The 12231-nt window shown below is 44.7% G+C and overlaps 1 protein-coding gene across 6 annotated transcripts in view; it reads left to right on the top strand.

Moving 5' to 3' along the window:
* The window catches only part of dennd5b (DENN/MADD domain containing 5B), a 75639-nt gene extending 69671 nt beyond the window's left edge, over nt 1-5968 (top strand). For all 6 annotated transcript variants that reach the window (XM_080757844.1, XM_080757840.1, XM_080757841.1 and 3 more), the window contains 5 exons: nt 1997-2184; nt 2982-3064; nt 4259-4388; nt 5030-5204; nt 5622-5968. In XM_080757844.1, coding sequence (XP_080613970.1) covers nt 1997-2184; nt 2982-3064; nt 4259-4388; nt 5030-5204; nt 5622-5805 — 760 coding nt within the window. In that variant the 3' untranslated portion in view covers nt 5806-5968. The remainder of the gene's footprint in view (nt 1-1996; nt 2185-2981; nt 3065-4258; nt 4389-5029; nt 5205-5621) is intronic.
* The last annotated feature ends 6263 nt before the right edge of the window (nt 5969-12231 follow it).

Raw genomic sequence — 12231 nt, 5'->3', positions numbered from 1 at the left:
AAGTAACTTTGTGTGTTTGTATATATTTATGTTTGTACAGTATGTCTGAGAATCTCCATGTGAACGAAAACACACATGCCATGTGTTCCAAATGTACCCTTACAGGTCTGTAACTTTGAGAGTGCACAAACATGTCCATTTGTACACTCAGAGTTATGCGGGTCCTTTAAATGAAAAGGTTTGATGATAATAAACGCATCAAAGGCACCGCTTACTTCACACTGGGTGAGTTTTCTACATTTGAATTCAACCTTTTCATGAACTACGTTGAGAGAGTAATAAGAGTATAGAGCCCGTTGACATTATTCACCGTGAGGGCGATACCACACAGAACGGAACCCACATCATGAAGGTTTTCTTCATTTTCTCTGCTGGACCCCCTGCCACAGAGAGCTTTTACAACCTCGGGCTATAAAGACGTGATTGGGACAGAATTTTCAATTAATTCTGAGATGCCCAAGATTGCCTTCGGCAGTGGTGTGAGGAAACCGCTGTAAGACAATGTTGGTCAGATTTGGACAGAATAGCCTACGCTGCCTACTCTACTACAAAATGCCAGGTTTTTGTCCGTTTCCTTTTCATTTTATTAATTTTTTTGGTCTCAAGAGTCATAGTTGTACTGCACGCAGGGGCAGTGATTGCCTTTCCAGCATATTGTGTGCAAGCTACTGAAATTCAACGGTGATCTAATCTAGGTAACATTGTAGAGTGGCGATATTACAGTACAAAATCTGGACTTTGAACAATGTATACGTAATTGTAAAGACAGGAACGTTAACATTCTACAGTATGTGTTCCTGCCAGGGGGGCAGTCAGACAGATATTTCCGTGAAGCCACTAAGGAAATCGGGACTTCCTGAAAGTCCATATAATGGCCTGTTGTTGCGCTGTCATTGGGCCCAAAAAAACCCATAGCTCCATAGAGGCCCATGTTTTTGGGCCCAACTTCACCTAGACTGTATTACCTTAATAAACATGGTCATGAATGAATACTTTCTGCTTCCAGTCACTAGTTTAAAGTCTCATTTTTCATGTCATAATATTCTTTTTGGAAAGTTATGGTCCCATTTCTTAAAAATATTACTATAAAGTCGCGTATGTTCTGAGGGGCGTGGCTACCGTTACAGTCTATGAGCGGGAGCCACCCCCCATTCAGTCAAAATAAAAACCAACGAAGAGCATAAGGGGGGGGAAGTCCCGCCTCGTTGTCTGGGCCAGCCAATGGCCAGCTGGGCCCAAACGGAGCCAGCCAATGGCCAGCTGGGCCCAAACGGATCTAGAAATATGGTGACTTACAGTGCAAGGAATTACAGGCTTCATTTTACGTCCATGTTAGACCCGGGGAACGCTTTGTCCATATTTTTTACAGTCTATGGTTCCTGCACCCTTCAAGTAGCTTCTCAGATATCTGGCTTGGCTGATATGTTTGTCCCTTGTTCTGCACCCCAGAACTGAACTTGACTCTTCTTCCATTATTCTGCTGTTCTCTCTGACTGACTATATTATATTAACCCATTATGACCTGAGGCCAACAGTTTTATGTTGTGTCCTCCTCACTTTAGTCTTACATTTTTGTGTTCGTACACTTTTGTCTTCAATGTTTGTGTTTACACAAACACTCAAAGCTGGACATAGGTGGGTCTATCGCACCTCAACAAAAAGGAACCGTTTTTTGGACTTACAAAGAACCGTTTTTTTAGACTCTCCACCCGACCCAGACGACATGAGCCTCCAGAAGACTCACTCTGCATCGGAACGTACCAATGACGAGCAGCGCTCCTCTCCAACCCTTAGGCCTTCCTCAGAATAAACCCATTTGTTGATTCTGACGAAGGCCTAACGACCCGTAAACGTCAATCAAATAAATCGCTGTGCATAGAGCCAGTGTGCGCGACGTTTTTTTTCCTCCTTTTCAAGATTGTTCCTGAAGGGTCTCAGGCGCCTCCACCAAACCGTGTGCCTTTTTAACCATAACTATAACCGCATTCCCCTCCAGGTTCCCCTGCGGGCGGTGGCTGGGTAAAGGGGTGGACGACGGCAGTCTGGAGCGAGTTCTGATTGGTGAGCTGGTGGTGCCCAGCACAGAGGAGGATTCTGGGAGGGGCTGCCGCACCCCGGAGCTCCAGCGCTCGCCGTCCCAGACGCGACGCATCAGCGTCACGTCCATGTCGGGCCGTGGATACAGTAGGTGTTTTCTGCCCATTAACCCATTCTGACCTGAGATCAGATTCATACGAGGTTTCCACTGGACACACACTGGTCTGATTAACCCATTCTGACCTGAGACAAAAACAAAAACCCAGGGTGCCCACTTTTTACATTCATTTTTTTGACATATTATTTTGTTTTTCATAAAAACAAAAACGTCCACAGATGTCTTGGGCACCACATAGCGCGTAATACCCAGGATGTCCACAGACGTCATGGGCACACAATCTGTTAATCCAGAGTGACGTACAGTAAGCAAGGAAAACAAAACGTAAAAACATATGCATAGAAATGGTGATCTAGGATCATACGTAAACAAAGAACCTGTCTTCAGTCATAATATCAAGAAAATGATATCTGTGTAGATTGGGAATATATACACACTATAGGATGCCAGGTCTACAATGACCTGGCATCTGTCTACATAACATGCTATATATCTAAATGATATTTTAGCCTCTGCATAAGCCTGAAAGGTCGTCAAGTGCTATGGCAAGTCCTATGGGATAAGGTGGCGTCTGAAGAGGTGTGAGTCTTCAGGCTACAGCCGAAGATTGGGAGTGAGTCTGCAGTTCTTACTGCAAACTCAATATTCTGTCTGAAGACACACCTCTTCAGAGTCATGTATCTTATTAACGGTTTTAGCCTTCTGTTTTCTTATGTACTGAAATGGATGGTCTCTCATTTTACCTGTGAAGAAATGCAGCGCACTAGTATAGAAAAATGAAAACATCTGAATCTGTGTGTTTACGTGGTGGTTTTCCTGATTTCAGAGCCAACATCAGCCCAGATCCAGGAAGCCATTGGGGAGGCAGTCAACAACATCATTAAACACTTCCACAAACCTGAGAAAGAGGTGTGTGTGTGTGTGTGTGTGTGTGTGTGTGTGTGTGTGTGTGTGTGTGTGTGTGTGTGTGTGTGTGTGTGTGTGTGTGTGTGTGTGTGTGTGTGTGTGCGTGTGCGTGTGTGCGTGCGTGTGCGCGTGCGCGTGCGAGAGTTTTGTTTACAACATTTATTGAAGCAAGTGGTTGTGAGAATAGTATTTCTACCACCAGCGTTAGTGGCTACAGGAGAGGAACATTCTCTATGCTGCTGCTTACTTTGTCTGGGAGAATTGTGAAGTGACAGGCTGTGAATAAACTCTGGTGCTTACCATTGAATCTCTCTCTCTGTGTCAACATCTCTCCTGCCTGCCCCTCTCTCCGGTGGCTGTGTGTGGCCATTATCTCTTTCTGTGTGTGGCCATTATCTCTTTCTGTTTTATAACGGCTGCACCTGGTTTTAAACGCCTAACTAGCTATAGGGAGAAAGTGAACCGTTGAAAGAGACTGTGATGTGAAAGGAGCGGAAGAGAGACAGAGAGAGAGAGAGCCTTTCGGAGCCCTGGAGGAGTCCATTAACTGCACAGTCAGACACAATGGAGTTGATCCAGTCTCCAAATCCAATGCACTTTGCTCTGGAGGGGAGATGTCTCTCTGCTCATTGCCATGACGCACGCAGGAGCGTTGTGTAACTCTGTGACCAACGAACGCCAGACAGAACGTGTCCAGGGGCGTAATTTGGGTCATCAGGGTAACCCCCCAGCTGTTCACATTTAACCTTAAATTACCCTGAATTGTTTTAGCACATTCATCTGATTCCATCACAATCGATGCCCGTCCATCTATACGTGACTTGTGTTATAATTTAGACAAGCTTTTTTATTTATTATTATGCAACCATTCATTTATTAACCACTTTCAACGTGGCATTCCTATTTTGGGAATTTCATTATAGGCGAACGTTTTCTCTTTTTGTCCTAATAAACAAAATAGTCGATCAGCAAGCTCTCAACGTGTGGCTTTGCGACGCGTTGAGAGCTTTGTAGATACACCATTTTTGCTGTATTAGAAATGGGGGTATGGTAACTTATTTTTTGCCAACCCCTATTTCCGTCTGAAATCTGAGAACGTCCATCCTACGCGGTGTACTGTATCTGTTAGCGGCAACACCTTTATATTAGAGGCTCTGTTTCAACCATCGTGACTAATCCCCGGCGTTGTCGTTACAGAGGGGCAGTCTGACCATCCTGCTGTGTGGTCAGGAGAGCGGCCTGGTCGGGGCTCTGGAGCAGTTCTTCCACCACGGCTTCAAGTCCGCCCGGCTCTTCCAGAAGACCGTCTTTGTCTGGGACTTTGTGGGTGAGTGTGTGGAGCCACTTTGCCCTCTGCTGGCGTAAATTGGGACCAGCATGTTGGTAGACTCTCAAAGTCAGTCTTTTAGAGGTCTGGCGAAATGGAAAAAGACGTTTTTCACACTATATAGAGCATATCTGTGGCCATCATGTGATCATACCAAACTATAGATACCAAATAAATGGGGGAGAACTTTATTTTTTTGTGTATTTGTATATCCAAATTCCCTAAAAAGCCAATTTGAATGACTCCATGTGAACAGAAACGTGCTGCGTGATGACATAGAGTAGACTCTTATGGATAACCTTTATTTCATTCACCGGTGCTTTCACCGGTGTGTTTCCAATAGCTGCACGTTCTTCAAATTCCGCTAATTTTTATTACAGAGATACTCAACCAGAGAGACTATTGGCGTTTTAAAAAGGGTAATCCAATCTAAACTCATGGCAGTTATGTACGGAGTAGGCTCACTGCTGTTCTAGCAACTGTCACGCAAAGAAGTCTCTGCAAGTATCGGTAGGCGATCTAATCTTAGTGTTTCTCCATAATGTATTTAGGGTAGTAGTAGTATAACGGGTCAGCAGCAACTCTCCTCCTACGTTAGTGAAAACCTCTCAACGTGTGTCCGTCTGTCGTACCCTCTACAGAGAAGGCTGTGGCCTACATGGAGACCGCGGACCAGATGGGAGACCTTCAGGAGACCTCGGAGCCCCTGGGGATGACCTGCCAATCACTCTGCCGCTATGTCAACGCCATTAACTCCACCCCCAGGAACATTGGCAAGGACGGAAAGTTCCAGCTGTTGGTTTGCATGGGCGCGAGGTAGGCTTCTGCTTTGAAGTTCCAGCTGTTGGTTTGCCTGGGCGCGAGGTAGGCTTCTGCTTTTGAAGCAAGTGTCAATAACAAAGTATAGAGATAGGCGGCAACAAATAAGTTGATATTTATTTGCATCTTGGTAGATCGGCTATCAGTGCGTCGCGGGGCAGTGTGCAAATTTAAGTGGCTTCAACTCTAAACCTCATCATAATGTCACACATTCCCTGATTAATGTATTTCACTGAAGTGCATCACGACCCCCCTGTCAGTAAGCATGTCAGCCTGCCGTGTGAGTACAGTACAGTACAGTACAGTACAGTACAGTACAGTACAGTACAGTACAGTACAGTACAGTACAGTACAGTGCAGTACAGCACACCTCAGCTCAGCTGATCATTTTCCCATCCACCTCTTTTCCTGCAGGGACCGTCTGCTGCCCCAGTGGCTCCCCCTACTGGTGGAGTGCCCCGTGATCCAGAGGATGTACGAGGAGTCCGCTCTGCTACGCGACCGGACCACCGTCAACGCCCTCATCAGCGTCCTGGAGACCCTCCACGACTTCGCCGTCACACTGGAATCCTCGCTGGTCAAAGGCGTCGACCTTTAACCTCTGAGCAGGACTGCACCCCCTCCCCCTCCGCCACCCCAAACATCAGCACACTGGCTCCCAGGAGTTTAGACGCGTCGCGAGGGAATGAAATGGCAAAGGCAAAGAGCTGTTCTTTCTCTTAACCCATTCTGACCTGAGATCAGATTCATACGAGGTTTCCACTGGACACACACTGGTCTGATGGACCCATTCTGACCTGAGATCAGATTCTAAAAATAGCAGACCTACAAGCTCGTAGCGTGCCACTCGGTGGCGCGCTATGAGCTTGTAGCTCTGCTATTTTTCAATAGCTAAAGCACGACATGATGCCAACACCAAAATGGGTTCCCGCCCAAAATGGGTTAAAACACTTTCAACCCGGTGTTCCTATATTTTGGGTGGCAGATCGTTATATAGACGAGATTTGTCTTCACACATTCTTCAATACTTTTCAAGACTTTTCAACGTTTTCTCAAGAAAAGATGGGTCACGGGGCTTGTTAAGCTTGGCTATTCCCACTGCCTGTCGTACGACAAAGTGCACGCATGGAGCAACTTGACGACCAAAGCACACAAAGTTCCACTTCTTCACACGAGAAGGCTTGAGGTTTGGGATTATTAACCAGTTTGGATGCAGTATTATTACCCTGCCTGTGGTTTTTACTACGGATATTTTATACAAAAACAATGAAAGAAATGTCAGTGGTTCTAAAAGTGTTGTTAGGGCGACCACCAGGGTTCCTTGGGGCGGTTCTAATGGGCCCTTACTGGTCCGTAACTCTGAGAGTGTACAAATGGAACCAAACTCTGAGAGTGTACAAATGGAACCGCGCAGGGGCCCATTTGCTTCCATTTGTACACTCAGAGTTATGGGGGTCCTTGAAATGAACAGTACAGAAGGGTCTCTCGCGTAGAGACGCTGCGATCTCTTTTCCCGCCTGCATTCTGTCTGCGACTGCTCGCTGTAATTCCGCCGTCTCCCCGTTATAGTGGTATAGTATTAGCCGGGGGACCTGTGCCTACTGGGCCACATAAACCCTAATCTACCACAGAATTAATACTGTTTTGACCCTGCTGACTCTCTGTAGTCACCACACTGGAAGGACTAAAGATGTGGACCGCGGCGAACGCGTGGTATTTGGGACAATGGTGATCGGGAGGCCCGCGGGTAGACTCCGCAAGAAGCTGAGCCATGTACAGTGGTTGTGGCGATGAACTAACGGCTCTGTCGTCGCCCCCCTCCCCCCCCCCCCTCCCTGCCTTTTTGGACCCCCTTTTTTTTCCCCTTCTGCATTACGATTGGCTTGCCGATGTTGACGGACAGGCACGGGGACGAGACGCCTGCCCGGGGGCGGGAGCTTATCTGAAGCTGCATGGACCATTCCTACCAAAATGTCAGGCATAGACCTGGCTGTTGAAAACTGTATAGGGGTGTGTGTGTGTGTGTGTGTGTGTGTGGGGGGTGACAAAAGTAATTTCACAGATGGTTGTATAGGTATTTGAGCATTTATGCTTCTACTTTTATTTTTATATGTTCCAACTTTTTAGTATTTGGAATGATCCACTGGTTTCTGAAGAAAGACAACCGCACAAAATAGTACATTACTGGAGTGTGTGTGTGTGTGTGTGTGTGTGTGTGTGTGTGTGTGAGACTGTGTGTGTGTGTGTGACTGTGTGACTGTGTGTGTGTGTGTGTGTGTGTGTGTGTGTGTGTGTGTGTGTGTGTGTGTGTGAGACTGTGTGTGTGTGTGTGAGACTGTGTGTGTGTGTGTGTGTGTGTGTGTGTGTTCTTGAACCTGTGTATGCCTCATACATACAGCACTGGTACAACTGCATGGCTGTTGGAGATTCTGGACCATTTTGCCAATGCTATCCTGGGTCTAATACTAACTAAAATGTTTGTTTTTCTTTCACTGATGGATTTAAAAATGAATAACTGTTAAAGCTTCAAAGTACATTGTCAAACATGTTGGCAATAGTAACTTGAGTGATTCAGTCCCCCCCCCCCCCAACTAATCCTTCTATGTCAAAGCAAATTGAATCTTGGTGTGTTTTGGCTTTTGTTTGAAATATAATCCTTTATTCTAGGAGGGTTTCTTTGCCACGTTTGCCATGAAATAATCCCTGATGCAATCTCCTGTAAATATTTGGATTATTAGTGCATGTCGATGAAATATGAAATGTATTTATTGTCACCTTTTCCTCTGACGTTGAGGCGAAAGATAAAAAGGAGGAAAAAGGAGCAACCGGACTGATCTGTATTTCCTCGGGCAGAAACCTCTTATCTCGATATTTCATCGCTTCGTGTTTTATCTAAAATAATGCCCTACATGGTCATACTACAGTGTCACTCAAAAAGTTGCAGATCGACAACCTTGTAGATGCTACTACTTTTGCTATTTTTTTTATTTGAATCCTGAAATGTTTCAACGGTTTTGGTTTTTGAACACATGAGGTTTCCCCCGACGGAGCGGATTTCCTTCTTTCCTTCTGTTTTAACCACTTGAACCATCCATATGCTGCTGAGAACTTTTTTTGGCAAAACTCAGCAGATCTTCAAGCTCATATCGAGCAGTGTTGCGACTGCGACTCGTTCTAAGCTTGTAGATCGGCTATTTTTTTGGCAAAGAGATGTGATGTAGATTGGAGGGGGGAAAAGCACACGGAAGAACAGAGCAACTCAGATGCGTTTTACCAAGTATAGAGGGTCTACTCTAAGTGGTTAATATACAGTATTAAAGATACAGTATTTACTCTGTGAAATACAGACAGCCCACCAGGGATGGTTGTTGACAGCATGATGTTATGCAATTCACATTTTTCCTTTTGATCTGTGGTAGGCCGAGAGAGCCTTAAATGTGGTTGTCTGTGCTGGTGTATATCACCGGCATTCTGGGTTTACAAAAAGACACCTGTAGAATGAACAGGGAAAGACCACTCTGTCTCCCCTTTATGTTGTCACGTTGTACCACTTTGGTCCTGCTGCTATTCTCTTGAAGACTTGAGCTTCAATTTATACTTAAAAGACCACTTTGCCCATTTTCAGCCTGTCTTCATATTTGCTCCTCACTAATGCTCATTATAAGATGGCACTATTTTTGGTCTATTCGCTCTGTGTCTCAAGGTTTCTGCACTGGGGGCAGCTCAGAAACCTGCCTACATGTTGCATCATCAGTAGGCAGGTTTGGTCATTTCAAACAAGATTTAAACTTTTTGTTTGTTTTTTTTATTAATGCAAGAGCATAAAACTGTGTCCTCTTGAGACTGGGTACACCCAGATATACGCGACAAGAGTGGTCAAGATGTTGCCTAGAGCAGGCATCTCTTCCTGGTTTTTAAACGGCTGGTGGATGGAAATTACACTCGCGCATGGCTGCAACTTGACGGCCGCGTCTGCAACATGTTTTCTGGCCGACGGGTGAAGTTGCAGGCGCGCGCAAGTGTCATTTCCATCCACCAGCTGTTTAAAAACCCGGAAGACATCGTGACGCGTACATCTGGGTACACTGACACAGAGCCAGTACACAGAAATGGTGACATCTTATATCATTGGTGTTATAAAGCACTATGAGCATTAGTGAGGACCAATTCTATGAAGATGGGTTGAGAAATGGGTGAAGTCACTGGTCCTTTTAATCGCGGTACACGGTGAATTCCCCAGTGTTGATTTAACCCTGAGAGTGTACAAACGGAACCAAATGGACCGGTACTGGTCCATTTACTAACATGTCTAGAACTCATCAATACTTTTGTCTGCGGTTAAAGAATGAAGGAGGTTAGCCGTGTAGGTTCTGCCAAACTGCTACCTGCATGCTTTCTTACTCTTACTTTCTGCTGTATAGTCTCTTAGTCTTTATATAGCGCTAAGTTCCTCCATATGAAATGGGCGAGAACATCCTTTCACAGTGGCTTGCAATTGCATCTTGATAGACGAGACGAGTCCTCATTGCACTTCCAATTCTGAGGACATATTGTGGAAATCAAAGCGTGTCTGGGCCCCTTGTTTTACACTGTGCTCAACTGGTTCCTTGTTACATAGTTTTCTTTTTTGTGTGACAAATTTCAAAATTGGCAGATCTGGAAGCAGAAGATCTGCACCGAAATCTGGGGGAAAAAAGTGCTTCAGAAGCATAGCTTTTCCATATTGAGTCCTACCTATGAGACATAAGCTACCAAACAAATTGACTGTGTCTGTAGACTTGTCTATTGTTCTGTTCTGATATTTATTATGCATATTTCATTAAAAACACCTGATAGATTTTTTTGGCGTGCTTTTACTGTGTGTGTGTGTGTGTGTACGTGCACACGTGTGCGACTGCGTATGCAGCCAGTCATGCATGCCTGTCATAACACATTCCTTGGGGTCGTGTGAACTTGACCCCTGTTAAATACTTGTTCTCAGCATTGTTATGCATACCGTAGTCATATTTATAACATTAATATATATATTATATTGCAAATATAATTGACTCAACCAATATTTATTAATGGATCATGCTTTAGCAATTAGTCTCTCGATATTTTTCTATTGTGTAGTAGGCTGTAATGGCTTTGGTTTATTTCTATTTTTGTATTCAATTAGTTGTTTTAAAAATGATGCACAGGCACGTATACAAGATAGTAGGTAATTATATTAACTACAATGTAATCTTTTTTTTTAACTTTCTGACCATAAAGCTCAAATTATCCTGCAGGCAAGTTAGGCAACCATTTATTTATCTAAACCCATTACATTTTTACATAACTTGATTTTTTCTTTTCTTATTAGGCCTACATTTGAATACGCAAGTTTCATTTTTTAAGCATATACTCCAGTACTTTAACTCAAGTACAAATTTGACTCACCAACTTTCACTTGTTGAGTAATATAACAAACAAACAGTGCCACACTGCCACCGTGTGGTGCGTGTCCTGGCTGCAACCTCTCAACTCCCCATTTCCCGCGTAATTCCCGTCCTTATATGGCCATGGCTCTGTTACGCGGACATACGTCACAAATGTATGCAAATTACTTTGATTGAGAGAGGAAAAAAAAAAACAGAAAATGGTGGAGCGGTGGGCTGCGCAGCGCGCATGCGCATACGTTTCTACTACGGACAGTGGTGAGCTGTGATCTTTTTACATGAATGAGAGGCACTTAAAATAAATACATCTTTCTGACCGTGCAGCCACACCGGACGACTTTAAAGGGTTTGTTTTGAAAAAGCGAAGACCAAAAAATAAACTAAAGGTAAGTTTCTATTTGGCATTCAAAGAAAACGTGCGTGTCACAGACAAAGTGTTGTCGGCGTGTGCGTAAAACGTTGTACCGCGCTGAGTGAAAAACACTGAAGTTGTCTGAGGAGGAGGAGGAAGGTGAGGGCATGTCTGTTTTCAACACATCGCAACACTAGCAACAACAACGGCCTCAAATTCCTACCAAGCGGTTGTTTGAGCGACATCTTTAGGTTGCGTTTGTAGTGTACTAGTTCCAAAGTTTCCTGTGGTGTTAACGTGCAGCTCAGGGGACTACATGACATGTTGTTAGTGGAACCGTTGAGATCATGTGGGGACTCGGGAGTCGGGAGACATTGTAATCGAATGGCGCGCCAGTATGCCCTCATTCTTTACGTCTCCGTCCTTTCAAAATAGTTATATGTTGGAGTCAATCCTAGGCAGTTTGCAAATGCAAAGTCAGCTTCGCCTTTTGTTTGGTTGCCTCCCGTGTTGGCGTGTTATTTGTGTCGGCGTCAAATCCGACCGACTGAAACATTTAAAACGACGTTGTCGAAAATTAGTGTTTGACAGTGGCTTGTGCCGGTCCGGTCCAGCGTCCTAAGTTACTACTTCCGAATCCTACCACCTTTTTATTTGATGTAACTTATTGAAATAAACGGTTCGTCGGTCGCAGCAGAAGTCGGGGATAGTTTTGGGTTGGAGACAGTACAGTGGACTCAGTGGAGTGGGGCGGACCCGGTGTGCTAGCAGCGTGCTGATCTGTTTACACTTCAACCCTCGCTCTGGCTCTGAGTGACGCACTCAGTCATTATGTGAACACAAAGACTGAAACAATGGATGTTAACAATGGAATGTTAATATATCACTGTAAAGGTGGATGGAGCAGTTTTTACTGCAAGCTTTAGTTTCATCAGTGGAACTGTGGAACAGCAAGCTCTCATCGAGACGTCGACCGATCGTTCTCTTAATTGATGGCCAGTGCAGTGGTGTCGGCCATAATATAGCCTTGTCCAGCTAGATTGACGACAACAACCAGTTTGGTGCTTTTTGGGGAACTTTAATTGGAGTTGTGTTTAAATCCATTATCCATATCTTTTTCCACATGCTCTAAAATCTAAAGGCCTACCGGAATGATGCACAACAGATGAGCATCTCTAGTCGTTACCAACTTCCCATGTCGGATGAAGCATGCCTGCAGCCTGCCTACCCCATGTGCTCTAATATGGCC

The sequence above is a fragment of the Protomyctophum bolini genome, assembly GCF_963924005.1.
Source record: "Protomyctophum bolini genome assembly, chromosome: 23".
NCBI lineage: Eukaryota > Metazoa > Chordata > Actinopteri > Myctophiformes > Myctophidae > Protomyctophum > Protomyctophum bolini.
This window is presented reverse-complemented; position numbering and strand designations above follow the sequence as displayed.